This window comes from Neurospora tetrasperma (genome assembly GCF_000213175.1).
Source record: "Neurospora tetrasperma FGSC 2508 unplaced genomic scaffold NEUTE1scaffold_1, whole genome shotgun sequence".
Classification (NCBI taxonomy): Eukaryota; Fungi; Ascomycota; class Sordariomycetes; order Sordariales; family Sordariaceae; genus Neurospora; species Neurospora tetrasperma.
The window spans coordinates 2,213,413-2,238,064 of record NW_009799099.1 but is presented as its reverse complement, the minus strand read 5'-3'; the positions used below and the strand labels follow the sequence as shown (position 1 = coordinate 2,238,064).

The 24,652-nt window shown below is 52.7% G+C and overlaps 10 protein-coding genes across 10 annotated transcripts; 4 read left to right on the top strand and 6 right to left on the bottom strand.

Annotated features, from left to right (window-relative positions):
* Nucleotides 1-534: 534 nt before the first annotated feature.
* Nucleotides 535-2,568, bottom strand: NEUTE1DRAFT_144062 (uncharacterized protein; the record flags this gene model as incomplete). Its single annotated transcript, XM_009849615.1, has 3 exons — nucleotides 535-2,093; nucleotides 2,156-2,338; nucleotides 2,440-2,568. The coding sequence occupies 2 exons, from the start codon at nucleotides 2,307-2,309 to the stop codon at nucleotides 742-744; spliced, it is 1,506 nt and encodes a 501-aa protein (XP_009847917.1).
* Nucleotides 2,569-4,698: 2,130 nt separating this feature from the next.
* On the bottom strand, nucleotides 4,699-5,409 carry NEUTE1DRAFT_97845 (uncharacterized protein; the record flags this gene model as incomplete). Its single annotated transcript, XM_009849614.1, has 4 exons — nucleotides 4,699-4,754; nucleotides 4,832-4,939; nucleotides 5,035-5,038; nucleotides 5,272-5,409. The coding sequence occupies 4 exons, from the start codon at nucleotides 5,407-5,409 to the stop codon at nucleotides 4,699-4,701; spliced, it is 306 nt and encodes a 101-aa protein (XP_009847916.1).
* Nucleotides 5,410-6,890: 1,481 nt separating this feature from the next.
* On the top strand, nucleotides 6,891-8,052 carry NEUTE1DRAFT_76042 (uncharacterized protein; the record flags this gene model as incomplete). Its single annotated transcript, XM_009849613.1, has 1 exon — nucleotides 6,891-8,052. The coding sequence occupies one exon, from the start codon at nucleotides 6,950-6,952 to the stop codon at nucleotides 7,934-7,936; it is 987 nt and encodes a 328-aa protein (XP_009847915.1).
* Nucleotides 8,053-8,303: 251 nt separating this feature from the next.
* On the bottom strand, nucleotides 8,304-9,233 carry NEUTE1DRAFT_127505 (uncharacterized protein; the record flags this gene model as incomplete). Its single annotated transcript, XM_009849612.1, has 2 exons — nucleotides 8,304-8,411; nucleotides 8,496-9,233. 2 exons carry the CDS (start codon nucleotides 9,063-9,065, stop codon nucleotides 8,304-8,306), a joined length of 678 nt encoding a protein of 225 aa, XP_009847914.1.
* A 530-nt stretch (nucleotides 9,234-9,763) lies between these two features.
* On the top strand, nucleotides 9,764-10,844 carry NEUTE1DRAFT_57354 (uncharacterized protein; the record flags this gene model as incomplete). The annotated part of the gene is made up of 2 exons (XM_009848980.1): nucleotides 9,764-9,793; nucleotides 9,933-10,844. The coding sequence occupies 2 exons, from the start codon at nucleotides 9,764-9,766 to the stop codon at nucleotides 10,731-10,733; spliced, it is 831 nt and encodes a 276-aa protein (XP_009847282.1).
* A 1,023-nt stretch (nucleotides 10,845-11,867) lies between these two features.
* On the bottom strand, nucleotides 11,868-12,077 carry NEUTE1DRAFT_34024 (uncharacterized protein; the record flags this gene model as incomplete). The annotated part of the gene is made up of 1 exon (XM_009848739.2): nucleotides 11,868-12,077. A coding segment is annotated over one exon (210 nt), but the record flags the coding sequence as incomplete, so codon positions are not given.
* A 3,646-nt stretch (nucleotides 12,078-15,723) lies between these two features.
* On the top strand, nucleotides 15,724-17,000 carry NEUTE1DRAFT_144058 (uncharacterized protein; the record flags this gene model as incomplete). The annotated part of the gene is made up of 2 exons (XM_009849611.1): nucleotides 15,724-15,998; nucleotides 16,074-17,000. The coding sequence occupies 2 exons, from the start codon at nucleotides 15,771-15,773 to the stop codon at nucleotides 16,830-16,832; spliced, it is 987 nt and encodes a 328-aa protein (XP_009847913.1).
* Nucleotides 17,001-17,922: 922 nt separating this feature from the next.
* On the top strand, nucleotides 17,923-19,647 carry NEUTE1DRAFT_76034 (uncharacterized protein; the record flags this gene model as incomplete). Its single annotated transcript, XM_009849610.1, has 2 exons — nucleotides 17,923-18,392; nucleotides 18,567-19,647. The coding sequence occupies 2 exons, from the start codon at nucleotides 17,923-17,925 to the stop codon at nucleotides 19,645-19,647; spliced, it is 1,551 nt and encodes a 516-aa protein (XP_009847912.1).
* A 267-nt stretch (nucleotides 19,648-19,914) lies between these two features.
* On the bottom strand, nucleotides 19,915-21,471 carry NEUTE1DRAFT_76033 (uncharacterized protein; the record flags this gene model as incomplete). The annotated part of the gene is made up of 2 exons (XM_009849609.1): nucleotides 19,915-20,534; nucleotides 20,657-21,471. 2 exons carry the CDS (start codon nucleotides 21,366-21,368, stop codon nucleotides 19,915-19,917), a joined length of 1,332 nt encoding a protein of 443 aa, XP_009847911.1.
* An 834-nt stretch (nucleotides 21,472-22,305) lies between these two features.
* On the bottom strand, nucleotides 22,306-24,243 carry NEUTE1DRAFT_76029 (uncharacterized protein; the record flags this gene model as incomplete). Its single annotated transcript, XM_009849608.1, has 2 exons — nucleotides 22,306-23,118; nucleotides 23,230-24,243. 2 exons carry the CDS (start codon nucleotides 24,241-24,243, stop codon nucleotides 22,306-22,308), a joined length of 1,827 nt encoding a protein of 608 aa, XP_009847910.1.
* Between the last annotated feature and the right edge of the window lie 409 nt (nucleotides 24,244-24,652).

Below are 24,652 nucleotides of genomic sequence, written 5' to 3'. Positions count from 1 at the left end.
TCTACCGGTTGAGGTAAATTGGAGTGTTGTTGATCCAGTGCAGCGTTGTTGCTGCGAATGGAATGGAATGCGTTGCGCCCGGCAACACCACGACACCACGTCCCGAAACCACACAGCAGCATTCCAGCCTCGCCATCACCGTGACAACGCAAGCACCAAGGCATGTTGTACTAAGATTACCATCGCAAAAAGCAGAACATAAACAGTAACGATCAAGCAGTTTCACATCCTATGGTTGACCATTTTGCTTGTTTCCTAATGGTGTTTTCCTATTGTTCGCTCAGGAGAGAAACCAGTCTATCCACCTAGCCCTATGAAGAGGTATATAGCGAGATGTATTACCGTAGAACGCCTGCCCATGCTGATGAAGAAATTAAGGACCATATACGTGATGACAAGGGGGTACTCAACACCTACCCGTCACCACAACAAAGATGCCAAAGCACAGGGAAAAGGCTTTGCAGTATCAACTTTCATTCTACCTTCTGAGTATCTCTTTAAATCCACTGGCCTTCTCATACCGCCTCCTCCTCGCCCGCATAACTCGCATAATGACCTTTTGAAATGCAAAGTCCAATCCACGAAACAAGATTCCATTAGGGATATAACAAAGCATAAACAAGAACAAATGGCCATAAAGATCCCTCTTCACTAATGTGGCCTAAAGCTAATGTCACCAGAAGGGGACAAAGCCTGTAGAAGTGAAATTCAGATACCGGAAGCAGTCATGTAGCATATGACTTAGGCCCGGTTGTTCGCAGCGCGGACCTTGTGGCGGTGCAGGTGAGAGTACTGGCGGGCCTGAACGGTCTGGACAGCCGTAACAGTAGTGGTCGTGACGGTCACGTACTCGAGAGCCTCCTTGACGATAACCATGCTGACAACATTGCCCTTGGTAATGTACTCGGTCCTGATGGCGGTGAAGCCATCGTCCTCCGCGGCGACGGTAGGCGCCTCAGTAATAGTGGGCAAAGCTTCGGTGGTGGTGCTGATGGAGTTGACAGCGCTTTCGGCAGCGGGGACGCCGAACTTAGCAGCCTTGAAAACACCACCGGGCATGTAGTTTCCGTCGGTGACAGTGGCACCCTGGGAGTAAGTAGCAGTTGGGACTTCGACAGTGGTGGTATGCGATCCAGCATTGGCCGCATCGGCGGGCTCAGGTCCGTAAGCAATCTTGACACCGCCGGGAAGGGAGTCGCCGATCACTCCGGTAGTCTTCTCGTTGAGAGAGCTCTTGAGCATCTGGGAGACCTCGGGGTTCTTGTCAAAGGTGCACTGGTTCTGCTCAGCCTCGCTCTGGATATTGAAGATGGGGCAGTCCTGGATCCTGCCGCTGAGGTTGGTGCAGGTGTTAACGGCTTGCTGGAGGAAGTCCTCGTCCCAGCCGTTCATGAAGTCGGCATGGTAACCGAAGCCCTGAACATCACCGTTGGCAAAGACGAACTGGCCAGATTGTCCAATGAAGTTTTGGGTAGCCCAGATGGTCTCGTACATGAGACTAGGGACCTTGGTCTCAAAGCCCTTGGGGCAGTTGCCGTTCATAACAAGATCGGGGTATGCCAGGTGGTCCCTGTGGTTATCAGAATCGAGATCCTTGCCGTTCCAGCAAGAAGGGAACATGATTTCGGCGCGAATGCCGTCGGCGCAGTTGGCATCGAGGTAGTCCTTGTCGGGCATGTAGTGACGGTACAATGTACCCTCAGGTTGCTTGTTGTAGTTGAGGCAGTTGAATCCGGTGGCACGCTGAGCCAGATCGAGCTGCGAAGTCTGTCCAAGGCTGGCCCATTCGGACTTCTGGGGGTCGGCATCCTTGACGTTGGTACCAGTAATCGTATAGTTACGGCGGTTAGTGTCTCCGGCAATCATGCGGAAGCCGGGAGGGAACGCCTTGATGCCACTGTCGGGGTTGGCAGCATCCGTATAAAGGAAGTAGTATGACAGCATACCACCAACTTGCGGGACGAGCTCAAAGGAGCCGTCGGCATGCTGGAAGTAGAGAGAAGGAGTCCAGTACGCAGACATATCTTGGGTGACAGCGCAAGAAGTGCAATCACCCTTGAGCAGGTCATCGTAGGAAGACTTGTCGCTGAAACCTGTTGATAAAGTTTTAGCAAATCCATCCTTTCCTAGCGCGCCTCCGGACACATGGACATACCAGAAGAACCGTGAATCGAGTGGGCATGGGATCCGGGTTCACCGTAGTTAACCAGAGGGTCGAGGCGAGCGACACCCAATCTGCCGCGGCACTCCATGCGCCAGAAGGCATCCGCACCGCCTGCAGCGGCGAGGATGGCTACAGAAACCTTCATTTTGAGATTTTTCAAAGAGTGATGGGAATCTGAGAGCGAGCGAGATGTTAGAGAGACAAATTCGCGGCAAGCGTGCAGAAAGAAACGCGAACAAGCTCCAGAGCTTGGCCGTCCATAAGGATACACTTACCAATATCCAAGGACAACAGGTGTTATCCAGCTGTCCGGCGTGTGGCTCTTGCAAGATGTCTTTGGGGAAAGACTTTCAAGACAACGGCGAGGATGCAGAATAAATGCTCGAATAACAATCGTCCAAGCTCTTGAACCAAACGAACAATGGTCGCACCAAGGTTGTGTTGCCAAAAACCGTATTCGCTTGTCGGATTTATCGATATGGGATGAGGTCGAATGGGCGAGCCGGAGAATTGCAGTCTTGACAAAGATCGATCCACCAGATATGACCAGCACGACGAGTCGCAGTCGGTTATCGAGATTGTTTGTCTTTTGTCGAAATACGGATGGACACCGGAGAGATGCCGAAGATGGAGATGTTGATTGATGAATGAGTGACTGTGGTACAGAAAGCGAGTGGTGGTAGTGAGTGAAGTGTCGAACGAGTCGGCCAAGAGAGTTCAACAGGTTCAGACCACCAGATATGGATGGAATGAGGACGGGAAAAGGGAGTGACGAGGGAGATGGACTACGGGGAAGGAGGGGAAGAGGGAGCACTAATGAGGAAGGCGAGACACCCAGCGAAAGATATTCATTTTCCGCTCTGCAGCGGGCAGGAACCCGCCTCACAGTTCCAGTTCCTGCGGGTAGGGAGGCGCCCGGGGGCTCGGGGGGCCTTCCATGGAGGTTGCCTAGGGGCCACGACGAGAACAAGAGGAACCCAAGAAGCCGGACCCGCAGCCGATTACACCTAGGGTACCTGCGGCGTACCCGACTGGAAGGAAAGGAAGGGGTGAAAGTCACGCTCAGAACCCTAACCAGACTCTCCTCAGAGCATGCATGGGTCTGCCATTGACCACTACCTATGTTAGGTGCTGCAGGTACGCATCGTATTTGCACCGTCCCAGGGTCGTACTCCTGGTTGTATCGGCTCGTCTGAGTACCCTAGTACATTTGGGTGACCCCCCTTCGAACCTGCCCTTGCTCTCGCCGCATCGCACTCTTTCCCGAACCAGGCGATCAGCCATCGCTTTGAGAGCGCCCATTGGCCCGCGCATTCCAAACCCTTGTCTCCTTGAGGAGTCGCCGCCAGTGTACATCCTTGATAAAATGCTGGGCACGGGAAAATAAAAGGGCTATAAGAGGAGCCGACATACGCGGCCAAGGATTAGAGGGACCTCCTGTTTGGAGCCCACGGTGGAGTGTGAGAATTTGCTCCCAATTTTCAAATGTAAATCACTCTCGCTATCTTGTTTGGGCAGCGAAAGAAAAGCAGGAAAAGCGGCCATGGCACTCAGGCACGTGCCAGGGGCAGCGACGGGAGCCCGGGCCAAGAAAATCTCTGAGGTAGACTCCAGTCGGGTCCGAAACGTCCATTCACGAGGGCATCGTGGGACATTTCAGAAGAAACAGGGTACATTCGATGGTTCGCTGCTGCAGGTCCTGAGAATGCACCACTAGTATTTTCTTCTAGAACGGGGATCCTCGAAAAAAAACTGAAGAAGCCTGGGCCGGCAGCCGTTGCCCGTCCTCGGATGAATCCTGCGCTTGTCCAAAGCCTCCACCGCCGACTCCGCAGCATAATAATTCGTGCAAATCTCCCACTTTTCCACCTCCCCCCCAGGCCGTTGTCAGTCTGTCAATACGTAGGTGTGCAACCTTGATGGGCATCCGCTAATGATAGACCGAAATGCGCTGGTGGTCATGCTGGTGTGCCCCTGAATCAATCACAATCGCGACAGCCGCTTCGTCTTGTCCACTTGCGAGGGCGAGAGCATTGCGTCGAGGTAACACCGAATATGTTTACACAGAGGTAGTGGGTAGTGCCGTGCCGACCAGCTCTTGATTGTGTGTAACACATTGCGCATCTGACCTTACATAATGTAGGTACGCCGCTGCACGGCGCTTTAGTCAACCTGTACTGTGCTATTCCCGCCCAACTTGCCACCCGCCAATGCACCCCTCCAGGTACCAAAAAGTCCTCCCAGGGATTTTCCCTATCCTGAGGCGCATATCCCATTCTTACAACCGCGCTGGCACCGACGATGGATGTACGGCACGCTTCCTTGATGCCGGGTGGGCCGCCGTGATTACGATCGATAAGGGGGAACTGATGTGCAATTGACCGACGGTTGCCCGGTGAGCGAGAAGGCGGTCACAAGATTGACTGACAAACGCTGATGATCACCGAACTAAACCACTGGGGACGACGGGATCGTATACATCACCCCTGGAAACTCCGTTAGCTTGGTACTTACAGAGGGCTCTTTTACCACTTTCAGGCTGGTTTGATGGCATTCCCGGCTCCAACAGCATCTGGTTCGTTATTGCCCGCTGTAAATGGAGTCAGGTCTTAGTGCATGTAATGTGTGTGGGACACCTGGTGGGATACGATCAGTCGTTGTTCTTACCCTCTTTGGCGTGGTTTGGATCAATAGGAGGGTCGAAATTCCCTATTCTCTCCCTTGTTTCGAAGACATTGTATGGAAGTCTCGCGTTAACCACGTCTAAGCCTTGAACTGTACGAGAGCACGTGTTGGAATGGATGAGAGAAAAGAAAAGAAAAAGAAAGGAAAAATAAGGACAGAGCGGGGTCTTGCCCGGGGCGTGATACTGTACTGTGTACAGGTGGAGTTCTAGTCGTACCAGCAAGCGCTCCAGGTATACTAGAAAGGGGTCACGGTTCGAGGTTGATTGAAAAAAAATTATGAAAATTCGCGAGAATGTTGTCGTTTGGCAACTCCAATGCAACTCCAATCGATCTGATTTGCAGAAGCCCATCACCCGCTAGGCTCCAGAAAAGTGTGAAACACGCTTCAGATGAAATGGACGAATGACGCGGGTTGCATACCAGCGGGTGGAGTTTCATGTGAATGTCTGACTGGCCAATCCCTGCTCTTGTTTGACCACCCATCGCACACCCCTCGTCTGTTCTTGCCCCACGTTTTCCGAGAGTTCCTACGTTTTTCTTCACACCAAAACCCATCATCTTTTCCACTGCACTGCAGCATCACCATGCGATGGGAATGCAGTACGTGCCTCTTCGTTGTTTCTATAGGTGTACACTATGTACATATGCAGCATGTGAGTGCGCCTATGTACGTCAGCCATGTTTCGTCCTCTGATGGACCATGCATGTAGGCAAGATTTCGGGCAAGTATTTGTTGTGGAGGGAGATGTCATTCTTCTTGTTCGTTGGTTGAAAGGCACTCGGATCTGAGAATTAGAGCAAATGAGTTCAGCCTTAATCTCTTACACTGGCCCAGCTGCCATGCATATATGGGCAGTTTGCCCGCAGGCATCGAGGTGTTTATAGTCCTGATATGTTTGCTACTCCGCCAAGAGCCAGCAATGTTCGTACCTCGCAATTTCAAAGACATATGATCACCTCCTCATTTTCCTCACAACGACAGCGAAGCCATGCATGTATGCGTACAGCAATATCAAGATGATCAACCTTCTTCTACCCACCAATCCGCAATTCGACCAAGGCAATTAACGAGAACCCACATGAGCGGTAATAAACAAGAGACAGCAGGGCAAATAACATCTCAACGACTGTTTGGGTGAGTGGAAACAGGCAGGACGGGAAAGGCGTTTTGCGTGCATGACTGCCAATGAAGGCCGTTGATGAATCTGAACCTGAGGACCGTTCTACTTGCACGGACAAGGAGTCATTGCACGTGTGTCCAATCTTATCTGTCTGGGAATTGAATTGAATAACATGGAGGAACCTTGCAATTGGATGGAAGCTTTAATGACGATCCAGAAAACCAGAGTATAGGCGATCAAATGTGTACCATAAGCACCTATAATACTTGACCGTGTCGACGAATGTCTTTTCGGCCACTTGTTCGTTGATTGAGAGTACGCCATAGTGATAAAGCTACCCGTTTCGTAGCTTTGGCTGGACGAAGCTCATTTGGTACAGTAATCCTTTGATTTGCACAAAGAAAGAAGTTGAGGAAAAAAAACAAGAAATCCCCCCTAAACACCTCTGGAGCTTCCAACAAGACTGATATGGAACGAGAAAAAGGCAAAAAGATGTGCGCCGTCCGAGATTCGAACTCGGGTCACTCGCTAATTAGAGAATATCTTGGGAAGCGAGTATGCTAACCACTATACCAACGGCGCAGTGATTTGACCTGAGAACGGTTTGTCTAATATTTCCTTATGAGGCTGGTTGTGCTTGCATCGAACATTCTCGCATCCGTACTCTGTACAGATCGGTCGGTCGATGCCTGAGTTACCCCACAGCGTGCTACCCCTCTTGGTACAGTAAGCGGGGTTAGGGTTAAAGCTGTACGGTGAGCTACCCCGCCACTGGCCCATTCGCGTACGATTTCCACGTCGAGTGTTTGTCGAGATTGCTTCCTCGCCCTCCCCTTCACTCTTCGCAATCACAACAATACATTTAAACCTACGGCTACCTGCGCGAGTCATTCGAGTCTCATCCCGGGCTACCTTTAACTCGCCTGAAACTGCCATTGTACTTTCAAGCTTAATAGGTCCTACAAGAGCAAGCAAACATGGAGTCCGAAACCCTCGAACAAATGCAAGCTCGGCATCGCAAGGAGCAAAGAGACCTTGTGTCACGCATCACAAACAAGAAGAAGAACGCGACCAAGAAGACACGCAAGGGCGTCAATGATGAATGCGCCCAATTGGAGCTCGAACTGAAAGCGAGACAAGAGGAGGAGCTCAGGAAGCTGCAAGGAGGTGACGACAATGACGACAACGACGAGCAGGTCCAGGAGCTTGAGGAAGAGCAAGACGTTGAAGAACCAACAGTCAACGATGTGACTGAGAAGCTACAGAAGACCACCGTCTCCGAACAGTCGAGTAAAACAAGTCCCCCTCCTCCGGTAGAGCAGTCCTCCAGCGGCGGAGGAAAGAAACGAAACCGCCAGAAGGAGCGTCTCGCCCGTCGCCAAGCGGAAATAGAAGCTGCTTCGGCAGCAGCCGAGAAAGAGGCCTCGAGCATGGTGGACCATCGCGGTATCGAAAAGGCATATATGTTGCGCGAATTCAAGGCGCATTCTTTGGAAGAGAAGGACATCGAACCCGATGGGCACTGCCTCTTCTCCGCAGTGGCAGATCAGCTTGCTGTCCACGGGCTTCCAGTAGATGGGGCCTTGTCCGCGAACAAGGGAGCGCAAACACAAGAGAAGCTGCCGCCTTATAGGATCGTGCGTCATGTGGCGGTTGACTACATGGAGAAACACACGGACGATTTTGCGCCTTTTCTCGAGGAGCCCTTCGAGACCTACGTGGCCAAGATACGAGACACAGCAGAGTGGGGTGGGCAGCTGGAGCTGACGGCGCTGGCAAACGCGTATAACGTGGAGATCAGGGTGGTGCAGGACGGTCGGACGGAGGTGATACAACCCAACGCTGTCGCAAATGGGGAGAGCAACGGGGACAAGGAGGAGCTGAAGGTCCTGTGGTTGGCGTACTATCGTCATGGATATGGCCTTGGAGAACACTTCAACTCGCTACGCAAAGCAGCTGTTTGAGACCATGATTTGCCAAAAGGCGAGTTATCAAGCAAACGATAAAAGTGCCACTCTCCCTGTTGCTAGGTTGCTCTTTCGCACACACAAAGTAACTGTAACCGAAAAGGTTTCCCCCGACCACCCTTACTGGTGGCTCCAGACCGAAACACGGTCAACTACGTTTCCTTGGTTGTCGTACCCAGCCTTGTGTGTGCATGCGGGCTGTGTACGTGCCAGCCGTTTGAGAGCAACCGGTGTTGTATCCGCGCTTCCGTCCACTACCTGTCCCTTGTCGTCATATGGCAACAACTGGCCCGGATGCCCAAGATGGGCAAGATACAGGTCGCCCGAAACACCCCAAGGCGGGCCGCCAGTCATGGGGTCCTTGTCAAGTGGCCACTCGAGGCAGACTAGTCTTCCGCCGTCGGGGTTGAGAAGATCGGGACAATCTCTTGGCCCATTGTGGGCGTGCTTCAGGCGGAAGGGCGCAAAAGAACTGGCAACGAGTCTTGAGTTAGTGTTTCTCGACTCTGTCACTTCAATCAGGCCAGGACACCATCCAAGGAGACGGAACACTTACCGTATAATCAAAAATGAGATCAAACCCAGTCTTCACCTTTCCATATCCCGAATCATTCACCCAGTCGTCCTCGAAAAAGTCTCCCGTCACCCACATCACCCTGCCCTTTGTCGTAACGCCTAGCTCCCTCCTCGGTGCATACACCTCCTTCCACTTGCCCTCTGCATCCTCTTCCGCCACCCGTTTCTCGTTCTTCTTGGCCTCCTCCATGCTTGTCACGGATGAGTCAAGTCCGTAGACGTCATACCCATGTGCAGACAGGAGTAACACGTCGTGGCCTCTCTCACAGCCGGCCACTAAAGCTTTGGGTTTTGGCTTGTCCCAATCATGAGCACTGCTTGGGGCATTGGGAAAGAGCTCGCGGTGGAGGGACAGGACTTCGTCGAGGGCTTGGCTGGGCCCGCCGCGGTCCCAGGGGGTGAAGGATTCCTTCCATAGTGTGTCCCAGTGTTCAGGGTGTGTGGAGTAGTCTGAGTCTTTGAAGAGCGAGCGGAGGCGATGGAATTGGCTTTGGATGGCGTGGTCGTCGGCGCTTGATTTGTTCAGTGGGGGCTGGGGATCGCTTGCCATGATGTGCTAGATGACGCGTCTATTCGTTGTGCTGGAAATTGCATAAACTGCAGGTATCAGGGAATAATTTCAAATAGGTAGGTTCTTGCGATGCCTCACGTTCAATGACAAGAAGTGGGCAGAGTGTCCATCGATGAATGCAGAACAGCTGAGTGTACTTGCTTTCATGCCCCCAAACCATTGCGTAATCAATAAAGTATCAAGATCCCAGCAGTCACATGATGCATATGCTTCATCGCTTTGTTTTCTCACCTGGCTGTCATGATGAGGTAGGCTTTTGTGAATGTTGATTGCTTGGCCAGAGGCACTCACCTTGACCTACTTGGGGTTGACCGTCCTCACCGTGCACCCCTTCACTGCAACCCGTGGTTGACCTCCACCTCGCTGGAATGGATGTTCCCGCGAAAGGAACTTTCGGTTATCGGTGATAACTGTCGATAAGATAATCCCGTTGATTGGTCTAGAGATACCTCTAGGTAGGTGGTACCATCCCACGCCAACGAGCCTCGGCTTGTTGTTAGAACCCTCCCGTCTTGGTGAACAGAACCGGAAATCGTTTGGCTGGTAGGAGAAGGATGGTTTTGGGGAATCTGTTGCTATATTCCCATCCTCCCGGATGAGATATGAGCTTTGAATTGTTTGCACTGAACCCACCAATTTTGACGACGAAATTACAAGTCGGCAAAGGAGCAATCATCATGGATGTCAACACTCTCTTCGGCATCAAGGTACGTCTGTCTGTCTGTTTGTCTCTGTCTACGTCATGCCATACAACGCCCATCATATGTACAATGAGTAAACCCCCTCCGTCCTCAACGCACGAACCCCACCAAAAATGCTAATTCGTCCCCTCTTCAATATCTACAGGGCAAAGTTGTCCTCATTACCGGCGGCGCCAAAGGCATCGGCCGCATGATCTCCGAAGGTTTCGTCCGCAACGGCGCCAAAGTGTACATATCCTCTCGCGACGCCGCCGCCTGCGAGACCGCCGCCTCCGAGCTCAACGCTCTGGCCTCCAAGACCTCCTCAGGTGGTTCCGCCGTCGCCCTTCCCGCCGACCTCTCTTCTGCGGAGGAATGTACCCGTGTCGCCCACGAACTCTCCAAGCGCGAGCAAAAGCTGCACGTGCTGATCAACAACTCGGGCGCCACCTGGGGCGCTGCTTACGACGAGTACCCGGATAACGCGTGGACGAAGCTGCTGACGCTGAACCTGCATAGGGTTTTTACGCTGACGCAGGCTTTGACTCCCCTTTTAGAGAAAGCGGCAAAGAAGACGTCGGAAGGAAGCGAGGGAGTGGTGATCGACCCAGCGCGCGTCATCCACATTGGCAGCATCGACGGCATCCGAGTCCCGCTGCTTCCCACGTACGCTTACAGCGCCAGCAAGGCTGGACTGCACCACTTGAGCAGACACATGGCGGTGGAGCTGGGGCCGAGGGGCATCACGAGCAATACGCTGGCGTGTGGGCCGTTTCCGAGTAAGATGATGGCGGCGACGCTGAGGGACTTTGGGGAGGACATCAAGGCCGCGAATCCCCTGGGGAGGATTGGAACGTCGGAGGACGCGGCGGGCGCATGTCTGTTTTTGGCGAGTAGGGCGGGGGCGTTTGTGAATGGGGCGACGGTGACGCTAGATGGAGGGGTGGCACTGGTGTCGAAGATTTGAGAACTCAAGGTTAGGGTTGGCTTGGACCGACGCGTGTTGACCGGGGTTAATCGAGCACCCAGAATGTTAGTAATAACGATCGTTATTATGCACGTATGGGTTCGAAATTGTCGCAGATTTCAGTGATTGATGTTTGATGATCTAGTTGCTATTCTCGCTTGATGATATTACCTAACCGTATCCCAATAGACAGATGATTATCTCGACTGATCTCTATTCACGGAATGGATACATTTGAGTTGGTTGTGTTGGTAAAAGAGCAGACAGAAGAGTGGAAATTGCAAACAAGATATATCCAGCCGATAATGCTTATGGTAACAAAACTCCTTCTCACTCCTCGCGAGATACCTAGTCACCCCGCCGTCCGTTGTGGAAAAATCAGTATCCGCCCGCCCCAGATCTTCTGCGCCGTCCATCTCTTGTGTATAAGGTATTTGTATGTGCTTGTATGCTTCTCCGTATCCGTGCCCGTTGTACTCCATGATGCTCCTGTGTCCCAAATAGCAAAAAAAAAAAACGAATATGAAATGCCCCAGTAACGCCCTGACAATATTGATGTAAGGAAAGACAATGTGTGGAGAACTTCCTGTGAAGCCTCTCCTTCTTCTGGTTCCTGTTGCGTAGAGGAGAGGAGTGGTGGCAAAGTCAAAGATTCCAGCACGCTGTCCGTTTTCTTGCACTCTTGGTTCACTTTTGGCCATAGCAGCAGACTGCTGATTCCTAAGTCACAAAGTCGTGGTCGGCTATGTGACGTGCTCGGTGCTTCCTGAGTGAATCTTTTCGCAGTCAAGCCTCTTCTGGATACCCAGAGATTTCCTCGTGACTTGACTTGCAATAGTTCCTCTTTTTGGCGTTTTTGTGGTGAGACCTTGGATGTGGAAAAGTATTTTTCCGCAATGACTGAACAGGTGGATCGCTTGTATTCCTTCGATCACGGAATAGTTTTTGTCGGTCCCTCTTCATACTCTCTGTGACTGCGGAGAAAAAAGCGCCAACGGTGTCGCAAACCAACTCCAAATTCAGCCCAGAGGTTCAGTTGTTGTTACCCTAAGTGGAGAAAAACCGCGAGTACCGTTCGATGCCTCATCCTTCTCAGAACAAGCGCCTTCTTGCAGTGCGCGCAAAATGAAGAATTTATGAGAGACCGATATCCTCAAAGTCACGCATCATCACGGCCATTTGGGCACGCTTTGCGGCCTCGGCGACCAGTGTGAAGTCCTTAAGGAAGGCATCCGTCGAGTTTCCGGTCTTGGCGGGAGCAGGTTGAGGCGGTACGATCTTGGCGGCTACGGGCGACCGTTGAATGGAAGCCATGGAGGAGGTCTGCTGAGTTGTAGGGGTAGAGTTGGAGGCGTCCATAGTGATTGCTGAGAATATGCGTCTTGGGTGCGACGGGTGTCTTTGCTTTCAAAGTGAGCGGTTGCCGGGTGTCAAACGAGCAACTCTCTCAAAAGAAAAAAAGCGTGAATGTTGTTGATGAGGTACTTGGTAAGTGCTCTGGTGTGGTCGACGGGTTGCCTCTGGAGGTGGATAACAGGTGAGTGAGGTATGTATAGTCGAAAGGTTTGGTCGCGACTGCAATGGATGGGAAGAACGAGATAGAGAATTGAGAGGAGAGGTTGGAGAGAGAGGTATATAAAAGAATATGATGTATGTTCTGTTCGCGGAAAAAGCTCGCTAATAAGAGAATTTCTCGCTCTCCGAATTCCCTCCAGGGTTGGTTAGGTAGGGTGTGGGATTTTGACGGGTCCTCTTGAGTGGATCGACCGAGACCGACAGCAGGAAGCAAAAAAAAAAAAAAAAAAAAAAAAAAAAAAGAAGGCCGGGGGCGGATGCTTCTTTCACGACTGAGCCAACGCCAAGAATGATGTAGTATAACGATGATTTCTTGGTTCTTGAATCCCTCAATCCTTAGCTCGTTCTTCTCCAATTTTCCAGGAATGGAACTCTGGTTTGGTGATGCAACTTGCCAGCAAGCAAGCAAACAGTATCTGATCGAGATACAGTGTACGCAGTACAACCGGGCAACGATGATCAAAGGAGGACAGAGCGCACGAGGGAGAAGAGGACAGTGAACAGGCTAATACGATAACCGATATGTGCTAATCTGGGCTGCAAGATGCAGAGCAACCCCAGAGGCGTCTTCTTTTTGTCCGATGTCCGTTGATGTGGTAAACTGCAGTGCCGGCGGTGTCCGATAGTGACAGGATCGATCGATGAGATATCGAGGAGTGTGGAGGTTAGCTAGGTAGTAAGGATGCGGTGGGTGTGTAGGATCAATAGCGGATAGAAGGTAATGAGACTCGGGACGATTTGGGAGTGGATGACGGTGGAATCTATCACATTCGGAATCCCATCCTTTGTAGCATCAGGTAGACGTGAACAATCATCCCCCCTCCAGTCATTTGATCTCAGTTGCTTCATTAACCAACATCCTCATCTTCCTCCTTCCGCAACGCCGACTGACATCTTCCAGGTACCTCAGAATGGAGGCATGCGTAGGTACATTGATTAGCGTAGCGGATGACCGCGTTGACCGCGTTGACCGCGATGACACTCATTGTTGCGGACGCTGAGGGCGTCATAGGTGATGGAGGATCAACAATGGGGCTTGCTTCTTTCGATTAACCTTGCCAAGCCAGTAGATTGGCCTGCAAAAGGTACGGACAAGGTACCTCCGTAGAACAGCCGGAATGTCGCATTTGCGTTGTCATTTGCCCTCATTTCCTCGTCATTTGATGCTTTCCGCAAAAGCCGAAGCCTGTACCGCAGAAGTACTCTGTAGCCTGGTGGAAGTGCTTGTCTGGGGACTGCAGACAGAGCGGGGGACGTTGGACCCACCTCCAGATGCCCCATACTATCATAATGTCCACCCGTCCGTCGAGGCCCGGATGTGTTCCCGTCCCCCACACTGTTTATGGTTGTCTTCTGCCTCTCTCATCCCTCCGACATCGAGAGAAATACTTCTTGATGGGTACAAGCGAATGGTTCATACGTGGGCTTCGCTATTAGCGACAAGCACTAACTTTTATCCACTGTCCTAGCCTGATTGCATATGTCTATCTTACCTTGGAGTCTCTGAAAAATACTTACTCTTATTGCAGACGAATGGGCCAACTCTTGAGTAAGGGTTCAGTTGAAAGCCGAATTTTAAACCTTGATTTATTAATAGGGTTCGGTAATCTGAAGGGACACTCACAACTCGTGACCCCCCTGGATATGAAATGAAGTGCAGCGCGCAATCACAGCGAATGGCGATGCGCGTGCTGACCCAGGGCGAAGGTAGCCCGTCCAGAAATATCTTCAGGTGTGATAGATCTCAATAGATCGACAAACCCCGAGATGGATTGTTGATGAGATATGAGTCGCGCCGTTCGTTTGCTTGGTACCTTATTTCCCCATGTTTCAGTGGTATCTAGTAAGTCTGTTAGGGCCAGTCAGCAGTGAAACAGATTCCTAGGAGCCAGATACAATGTTCACCAGTACTTCAGCTCCTGCTAAGTAGTTCTTTCGCCGTGCGACACATGAGAGGTTTCCATTCTTCTCATCCTACCTAGGTATACCGGGGTCAACTGCAGCCTTCGGTGCCTGCTCCCTACCTAAACTGAGTCGGCACTGCTTCGGGAGTTGGCACACCTGAAGCTGGGTTTCTCTCTTCCGGCAGCGTCTCATCGCTATCTTCCGGGCACGCCCCAGTCAACTGTAACCCCAGCCGGGCATAGCGGAGCAAGTGAAGGGTGGGAGTCTGTGGGGGCACCCTGAATCTTTGGCTAGGTAGGGGCAGGGCTGCATCTTGGCCCTCTTTTGTCCGCCCAACTGCGACGACATGCGTATCCGCGGCTCCGGGCCAAGGACCCCAGACACGGGGTTTAACTGTTCTTGCTTGGGTTCATGGACACGCTCCCAAGCCTTAATTTTCAGTAGTGTTTCGGCTGTTTTGGTATTGTAGTACGTTGAGGTAGCGACGGTAGCACTTGTGCAGTGTCACCGAGAGAGCAAAGGCCTGACAGTTCTTAAGGGTCGAACGACGGTGGAACCACAATGCTGCCATTCCCACATGGGCAAGCTGCATATGCGTTGAAGACTGAAGCCGCAAAATCCGAAGACCGGCCCTTTCATGATATTGTCACATAACGCGGCAGAATATCCCGGTCTCTCCACTGCATAGGCCAGTGGAAAACCTGCCACGTTTGGCGCGAGACAACTTGCGGAAAGTTTGGCTTCAAGAGCCGTCGCTTATTCGGGGGCGCTAATCAGCAATGAGAGACACAGATGGCGACGAGAGAGCGGCAGACTCGGTGGGATGGCCAGCCAAACGAAGAGCTTGAATGGCGTTTTGAGGTGATCGCGTTTCATTTCTTTGGTGCTTCCATCTTCGACTTCAGCCTCTGGACATTGATATTCGCTGCACCAAGTCAGATATGTCAATGGCGGCAGGGCGGTTGAAGATGAGGGAGCGGTGTGATGAAAAGAGATGGAAGCACAAAGTTCTGGTCGCTGCAGGTACGCGACGGTAGTGTGGAGAGGAAGAAGCACAAAAGCTTGGGCCATGTTATGCTGTGGACCAGTTGTGGGTTGGCTCACCGGCGGTATTTGTGCGGCGTCGGTTCGGTGAAATGCAGTTGGTGATTTGCACGCCGAGGCGAGGCCGGCCCAATGACCCACCTTCAATGTGCCCCGACCCTATCCACCACCCGCGCGCCCGGTCCTCCACTGTAGTCTAGCCGGCCGCGTTATGGAGACACGGAAGAGGGAACCGAAAAGGTCCACCATGTCGGGCACCGCGTAGCCAAGTTTTCGAGCTCCGGCATCGAGACGGAATGTAGGAACATCCACATGTCATTATCTGCTTCAAGTCCGGAACTTGGGATACTAACCAATCAAGCAATTTACCGCTCCATCCGCTTGAAGTTTTCAACGTGACGACATTCTACACCCCGCTCGCCCTCACTGTCGAAAGCCAGGAAGCGTCATCGCTTCAGTTGTCGCATCGCAATCCTACCACATTGATCGTACCAGGTCGATTCGCAACCGACCATGGCGACCACCTCCGCCGCCGCACCACCTCGAAAGTGGTGGCAGGTCCCTCGCCCGCTCCAGAAGGTCTTTGATACATTTCCTCTCCTCGCCTACGACGTCAACGCCCTCCCTGGTCGAGCACAGTCAGCCACTTCTGGCGACCTTCCTACACTTTATGTCTTTTCAACTGAGGAGGAAGCGTTACTAGGGGCACCGAGCTTCAACCCTAGCTGTCTGAAGTGGCAGGTACGTGCTCTTTCAAGATTTCTCACGGATGGCCAAGCGGCGATATTTTTAACTCTTTTCTTTGACATCAAATAGGCCTTCCTCAAGCTTGCCGGCGTCAAGTTCCAAATCTTGCCCTCGACAAACCATGCCTCACCTACCGGCGCACTCCCGTTTATCCTTCCTGCAAGATCGTCCCCTACCGATGTCCCGTCGCCAATTCCATCTTCCAAACTCCACGGTTACGCCCTCAAGTACGGTACCTCCAACCCTCCAGAGGTGTCAGCTTTGAGGCTCGACGCCTACCAAGCCCTCCTCGATGTCCCTATCCGAAATGTCTGGCTACAGGCTCTCTATCGCGACCCTGAATACACAGATCTGCTAGACAGGTTCTACATCACGCCAGCCTCCTCCTCTTACTGGGTGCGCGGCGCACTCAGGCACCAACTGCGTCGAGCAGCAGAGACCGAGATCCTAAAGACCGGACCCGGTGGAGCTGCTTCTACGGCGATCTCTTTACTAGTAGATGAACACTCTGTGTACAGAGCGGCTGTCAATGCGTTGGAGGCTTTGGCAACATTGCTCTCGGAAAGTAAAACTGGGTGGTTCTTCGGAGCGGAGACGCCGTCAATGTTTGATGCAAGTGTTTTCGCTTACACGCATTTGATGCTCAAGTATATGAGCGACGCCGAGGGCGAAGTAGAGGGAGAGAAGGGTTACATTTTGGCGTCCCGGAAGTTAGGGACTCTGGTTAGGAGTGCTGGATCGGGAGAGTTGGAGCAGCACCATCGCCGTTTGTTCGAGCTGCTTTGGCTGGCAGATTCAAACGCTGAATTGTTAGACGCAAAGGCTTGAGGGAACAAGCTGCTGCAAGTACAGCTACAAGCTTGACATGGAAACGCATGACGAAGGCTACAACAAAAGTAAATTGTACAACGTTTGTAAGATACACCGGATAAACAGAGGGCAACCTTATAGATAGATACCCCGATGAACCTTGTTGTCAGGTTGGTTCAACAACCGATTAGGGCAGTGTTGGGATGGAACCAACACGAGGCAGCAATGTTGATCACCGGTGACCGGAGTCAGTGGCCGGAACCATTCCGGCCAAGTGGAGTATGATATCGGCAAGCTGGGGCCGGCTGGGGCCGGCTAGGGCCGGAGCAAAGTGGGGGTTCGCCAATTCCCATTACTCAATCTCGGTTTTAGTACTAGTTCACCATGTGCACACCGACACGGACGCCTGCTGATACGGTGCAGCATCATGGCTTCGTTCATGTACGGGTGCGATGCAGACCGGGCCGAAGTGTTGGTAGCTGAGTTTCACAGTTTGTTCTTATCGACACGCAACTTGTTCGGCCAACCGATGGTAAGAAGGATGGATGGGACGACCCGTTTGACCTCTCCAAACAAAGACACTCGACAACATTGTGCCAAAACTATGCCGCGACTTCTTGTCTCTTTTCTTCTTTCCCGACGACATAAACCCTTATCAACCGCAAGAAATGGATGGGATGACGCCTACCAGATATTTTCGCGTCGTTCCTCGCAGTTGCCCAACTTGTACTTCATCTCTCACTTATACTCCCTTGCAGCGGAGGATGGATGGAAGGCGGGACCAAAGACTAACTGTAACATACCTTAGCTCGCCTAGGTAGCTATTGTCTCCTGCGAGTCGTCACTTCATGACAAAGAGAAATCGGCCTCGGAACTGTAATGGACAAGCCATGGAAGGCAGATTGGGTTGATCGTGACACGAGAGGCCGGAATCCATTCCGGCCACGGCCTATATAGGCGCAGAGACACACGGTCGTCTTTACATCTTTCAACCTACATCTGCATCATTCTCCACGCAGCCGAAAACTTAGTTTCTTTGTTTTCGCTTTCTCGACTTTGGAACAACCATCACCTTCATCATCTATCAGTTACCGACATCAACCACACAATGGGATCCCAGGAAAAGGACACCACTACCTACCACAACGACTTCCCCATCCTCCATGACTCTCGCCTAGACGATGTCTCCATCCATGCCTTTATGGTCTCTACCACCCGTGGCTTTCTCCCTCGCATAGACCCCATCGTGACCCTACCCGCCGAGTTCGACCCACTTGAATCCATCCTCCAACGCATGCCAGTCACGACCGCATCTGGAGAGCCAGGCCTACTTGCCCAGGGCAACGGGCAGCTTGGCGAAGCTGTCCACAAGGAGCTACCGGACTTGACCGAGTTTGTGGACAAGTATAGACATGACCTACCCCTGATGAACGCCTTGTATCGGGACTACTCGTTCCTGGCGTCGGCCTATCTGTTGGAACCGTGCCATGAGAGGTTTGTGATGGGGGAGGAGTATGGGTTGGGGAGGCAGGTATTGCCGGCAAATGTGGCGAGGCCGATTGCTAAATGTGCTGAGATGTGAGTGCTTACCTTGGTTCTTTTATCAGGGACAACAGCAGTCTTTAAGTGATTCATTCCCCTTTGACTCTTATATCCTCTCGGGGTCACTTCCAACCCACTACTCACCCTTTCATCTTTCTCCCTTCCTCACTTGTGATCTTTCAATGACTGATGGCCTCTGCCCCAACAAAGATGCGAGTTCAAACCCTTCATGGAATATGCCGGCTCCTATGCCCTCTTCAACTACCGTCTTGTCGACCCCTCCCTCGGCTTCTCATTCTCCAAACCTTCCAACGTTCGCCTGATCCGCGCCTTCGAGCATGGTTTGGACCCCAGCTCTTCAGAAGCCGGTTTCGTTCTCGTACACATTGACATGGTCCGCCACTCTGGTCCGCTCGTAGCCGGCGCCGTGGCCTCTCTGGACGCCTGCCGCAGGTCTACCCTCTCCTCTTCGTCTACTCGTCCTGAGATGACCGGACTGTCCGCCCGCCAATCCCTCAATGTCTCCCTGTCGCAGATGCTAGCCGCCCTGAAGAAAATCAACGCCATAATGGAAACAATGTGGAAGCGCTCCAAGCCCGACGACTACACCTCATTCCGTACCTTCATCTTTGGCATCACCAAGCAGAGCATGTTCCCCAACGGCGTCGTGTACGAGGGTCTTCCGGACTCGAACGGGAGGCCGCTCTCATTCCGCGGCGAATCCGGAGCCAACGATTCGATGATCCCTCTCATGGATAACCTCTTGCAGATCCCCATGCCTGACACGCCGCTGACCAAAATCTTGGACGATTTCAGGTCGTACAGACCTAGCAATCATCGGGCGTTTTTGGAATGGGTGAAGAGGGGCAGCGAGGAGGTGGGGTTGAGGAGGTGGGCGCTTGCTCTTGGCGATAGTGGTAGAGGTACCGATGATACAATGACTGAGGAAGAGAGGGCTGAGGTGAGGCACTCGCGTAGCCTTTGGATTCAGGTCCTCAACCAGGTCCGTGACTTCCGTTGGCGCCATTGGTGCTTTGCTAGGGAGTATATCCTTAAGCAGACCAGCCATCCGACGGCTACGGGGGGCAGTCCGATTGTGACGTGGTTGCCGAATCAATTGCAGGCTGTGATGGGACATATGATGGGTTTGTATGAGAGGATGGGTGGAGATGAGGCGGGTGGCTTGGGTGAGGAGTGTAAGGATATCATGGAATTGGTGAGGAGACAGGATGAGACGTTGAAGAAGGAGGTGAGAAAGTACTGCGAGGAGAGGGGGGTGTCTGGCGCCTAGGCCGCAGTGCCGGTTCGAGGAAGTGGATGATGACTCTTGACTTGTTTGGAGCGTTGAAATATCTGTTTGGCGATGAATTTGGTTTTGTTAATTTGCCCCATTAACACAGCTCAAAATACCATGATATGCGCTAAAACCCCAAAGTGATGCAACCAACATAGAAAATCGTCTACCCACATATACACATGTTAACATTGATCATCATGAAGCCAGGTTCGTCGTCGCTCCGTCACTCTTCCACGTCAAAAGAACCCTCGCATGGCCGAATCAAAGCATCATCCCCCCAACAACAACCGCCACCCCAACAATCACCTCTACGCCCACAACCTCCCTCGCCGCCCCATCAACCAGCGGCGCAGCCGGCGGCTTGGTATGAGTAGGTAACTCCTTCGCCTCCGTCGCCGTTGCCAATTCCCCCGAGGTGGGCGTGATCACCACCGAGCAACTCACGCTTCCGCAAGCGTACCCCCTCGGACAACATCCCGGCAGTGGCCCGGCCTCTTTTCCGCACATATACCACCCGCTAGCACACGTGCCAGTCGCAGAAGTGGTTGTCGGCACTACGGTGATGGGAACCGCGATGGTCTGGCCGTTGGTGTTGATGATGGTGCTCAGCCCGATTGGAGGGCAGTTGGTTACGCTGCAGTCACGGCCGGTTTGGCAGCAGCCGCCGCCGGCGGAGGCGAGGCAGGGGTAGAACCCTGTTGGACAGTAGTCAAGGGAGGTGCTAGATGTAGTTGGAGATGGGCTGGTGATGGTGGTGGTGGTCGTCGTGGTGGTGGCGATGGAGAGAGAGGAAGTTGGGCGGACGGGAGGGAGGACGGCTGTTATGTCGCTTGTAGTGGGAGCTTCAAGTGTGCTGGTGGAGGAGGTTCCTGCCTCGATGCCTATCATCTCACAAAGTCAGTACCTCTACTCTTGCTGTAATGGTGGTGGTCTACAGAAAAAAAGAAAAAAAAAAGTTGAAGGCAAGAAGGGAAACAAAAAAAAAGAGGAATAGATCACTCACACCCAACACCAGCACAGACAAACCCCGGCAAACAACACCCACCCCCAATCTCCGACGCGCATCCCATGTTCCCATCCGCACACGTCGACACCGACCCACCGCACGTCGCCCCCGCCGGACAACATCCCACCTTCCCGAGCCCAACATCCTCAATCTCCACGCACGTCTCCGACGTCCTACAACAACTGTTCGGGTAGCCGATGCGCGCGCAGCTGACTGTGCCCTCGGGGCAGTTCCATTGCCGATGCTGCAGGCGGGCGAGCGCTTCGCGTGAGCGCCGAAAGAGGGACCATGCTCGCTCTTCCTCCTCTAGCCTTCGCTGCTGAGAGCGGTGATTGTGGTTGGCGAATGGTGGCCGGTAGGAGATTGGTGCTGAGGAGTTTGCACGGAGAAGAAGCGCATCTTGTTCATCGGCTAGACGGCGGGCAGCGAGGACGGAGGGGTTGACTTCTGGGGCTTGTTGCTCCTCGGCTGATATGAAGTTCATCCGGGGAAGCGGGCGGTTTGGGTCACCACTATTGGGGGAGCTACTGCTGGAATCGGCAAAGGCGACGTAGTGAGGGTGGAATTTCTCGCTTTGGTCAGGTGACATCTTCTTGATTGCTGTGGGCAGTTGTTGATGATGATGATACCCTGAAGCTTGTTGTTGCGCCTGTGCGGCTTCGAGGTGGGCGGCTATAAAGAGCCATAGTGAATGTGGGAGGAGACGCATGTTGACTGAATCTGCTGAGTTTCGTTTTCCCTTCCTTGCCTCTTCCTTTTTCCTTTCCTGCTCCCTGTTTCCACGTTTTTTTTTGTTTGTTGTGGTTATTTTGTGTAAATTGGATATATTTGAGAGAACAAGAATTGAAGTGTTGCTCCTCAGCTCGCAGCCTTAACTTTTGGGTGGCTGGGAGTACCTCTATGGACACACACCCGGACCCGGGCTCCCGGGATACCTTGCGAGCGGTGAGAGGTACAATCACCAACCTAGTCAAACACGCCCGACGCGTGTTCGCGTGATGAGTGAGCCGCAAAGTAACCTGGAAAAGTCTCGAGATATCTTCAGGTTTGGATGACTTCTCGTGTCACCAGGAAGGAGAACAAAGAGTTGGGGTGTCTCTAAAGAAGGCAGACTCCTCGAACGTAATCAATGTTGAAGATCGAGGTTGGTTGCCGTGGACACCTCCGAGCCCAAAGAAACAAACTGCCTGAATGAGAGAATCAGCGTGCGCCAAGTGGACCGAGTAAGTTGGCGCTTGGCAGCCATTGGACCATTCAACACGCCAGGAAGTGGGAGGGTAGGAGTGTGGGACAGCGACGGTCACGGAGATCTCCCGCTGTGTGGTGGAACCCCAACATGCCCTTCCTGCATCCTCCCGTCGCCGGCTTCGAATCCCGAAGTTGTTGGGCTGGGTCCTTGTGCTTGTTTGGTTTTCATGGGCATGTCTGGAGGTAGATCTGTAATAAGGTTGCAAATGTGCATACGTACATCTCTATCAATGGTGGGTATCTATTCTAAATTGTCTTGTATCATCAAAATCTATACCTGCTGTGCTCGTGAATGCGACCCTCGTACACGGCTTTATCGTACATCACAACAGGGCAAGGGACGCGGAAGTCATCAACAACGACCTCGGTCACCTCAAAGTTCCTCTGTCTCTCTATCTTCACCAAAGATGTGACTTCTCCTCCTGAACCTTGAACTGCTCAAACTCCGACTTCACTTGTCCCTTCATGAAGGCCGATGTGAGCAAGCCCGCCGCAACGCTAACGTTCAAGCTATCGATCACTGTACCGCCCGACATGTTGGGAATATTGACCTCATAGTCTGCTTTGCTCTTGATCTGTCCCGGGAGACCCTCGCCCTCGCTACCGAGGAGGAGAATGCAGGGGTTCTTGCCCAAAGGATCAATCTCCTCAATCTCATGGAGATCCAGGTGCTTCTGCAGGTTACCGGAGCCGCTGGTGCGCGGGACGGCCGCATAGACCAGCCAGCCATTCTCCCTCGAGTCCTGAAGGAACTTGGGGAGGTGATCAATTGAGAAGAGGGTGAGCGACTCGGATGCGCCCGCAGAAGCCTTGAGCGCGACCGGGGTCAGAGATGCCGAGTCCCTCTTGGTAATGGCAACGGCGGTTGCGCCCAGGAAGCTGACGCTGCGGAGAATGGCACCAAGGTTGCCGGGATCCAAGATTTGATCCACCACCACAACCAGTGGCTTGTGAGTGGCGCTGGACGCAGCGACGAAATCGGATTTGCCGTTGATCAAGGCCTCCTCGTGCGACTGGTGGCCCAGAACAACCTTGTATCCGGTTGTTCCCTGGCCGCTCTCGGCATCGACCACCTCTCCCAGGGAGATGACGGGTGGTTGTGGAAGCGGGGACGCCTCCAGAATGTAACCGTTGTGTGGGCGGGATCCGCTCATCTTGTCCATCATCTTGAGGCCTTCTTCGTTGACGAACACAGTCTCAACCTTGTTCCGCTGAGCGAGCTTTTGGATGGCGGCGTCCTTGGCCAGTTTCTCACGGTTGGCTCCGGCATAGATGTACAGCTTGTACAGCTTGCGTCTTGCCGACTGAAGAGCTGCCTCTACCACTGAAGTGCCGTACAAGAACTGAGAGGCCGCGGTGGTGTAGGGAATGGATAGGGATTTTGGTGTTTCCGTGTCGGGATCCCTGTGCAGTTCCCTGCGAGGGGTTCTGTCGGTCTCTCTCCGTTCTCGTGTGCTACTGCGAATGTCCCTGAAGGAGTCTCTCCTTTCAGGCCTTTGTTCCCGACGTTCGCTGCGGGAGACCCTGAAGCTGTCCCTCCTAGGTTCCATGGGCTCTGGGTAAGGTTCATCAATAGCGTCGCGGAGCTCCTCGTTGAGTTCCACGGTGCGCTCCTCCCGAGGTTTCCTGCTGAAACCATTATCATCATCACGGAATGCACGGGGTTCTCTGCTGAAGCCCTCTCTGCGAGGTCCATTTCGCGACTCTCTGAAAGAATCCCGGCGGGGTTCCCTGAAAGAGCTCTGACGGGGTTCCCTGCGGATATCCCTGGATGGCGCTGATGTCCGCCTCTCAGGCCTATCAGACTTGGCGGGCTCCGATGATGAAGCTCCCGTGAAGGCGGCATGAAAGTCTGCTGGGTCCAAGAGGTCCTTGTTAAATTTGGATGCAGGGGTTGAAGCCGACTTCTTTCCAGCTGACATGGCCTCCTTCTCCTTCCAGGGAGTCTTTCCTGTTTCACGCACCAGCGCATCCTTGACGTCCTCGTCCAGCTGACCGGTCTTGAGTCTGTACACCAAGCTTTTCTTGCCAAAGTTGGATTCGGGATCGTAGAAACGAGCCCGTCGTGTTTGGGGATCGGCCTTGGCGGGGTATTCAGTAATGTCCTTCTTGCCCTTCCGGATCTTGTAGGTCGGTTTGGGTAGTGCCTCTCTTGCTGCCTTCCTCTCGGCGTATGTCATGCTGGATTCGTTTTTGCTCGATCTTCGGATGCCCGCGTGTATTGCTGAAAGAGAATGAGCCTGTCTGATGCAGAGATTGACTGCTACTGCTGCAGCTGCCGGTGTTTGGCTGAGTACCGTAGGCCTCGCAGCCCGGCAAAGCATGGAGAGTGTCATGGTCTGCTTTGGACCTGCAGTCGGTGTTGATATTGGGGGTTATCTTTGCCCAAAACTGTAATGTGTTGTTGAATAACTGCCAATGATATCAAGTGAGCATGTCCTTTGTATAAATCGTCAGAAACACTGAAGAGCGAGTGAGCCCCTTTGAAGTTTCTTTTAACAGAAAAAGAAAGTGAAAAGCACAGGACGTGAGGTCAATCCGTCTAGATGCAAGATCTGATTCTAGGCCCCAACGGCGGATCCCCATCTCCCTTGTTCCCCTTGAGAGGCTAAAAATCTCAAAAAGGCAGAAAAGATGGGGTCTGTGCAGAAGGTGCAGAATTGTTAAGAACCCCTCTTTTGCATGTCTTTTGGTGCTGACGTTCACAGCGGCAGCTCCCCGTGTTCCACTGAAGAGCCTCCTAGG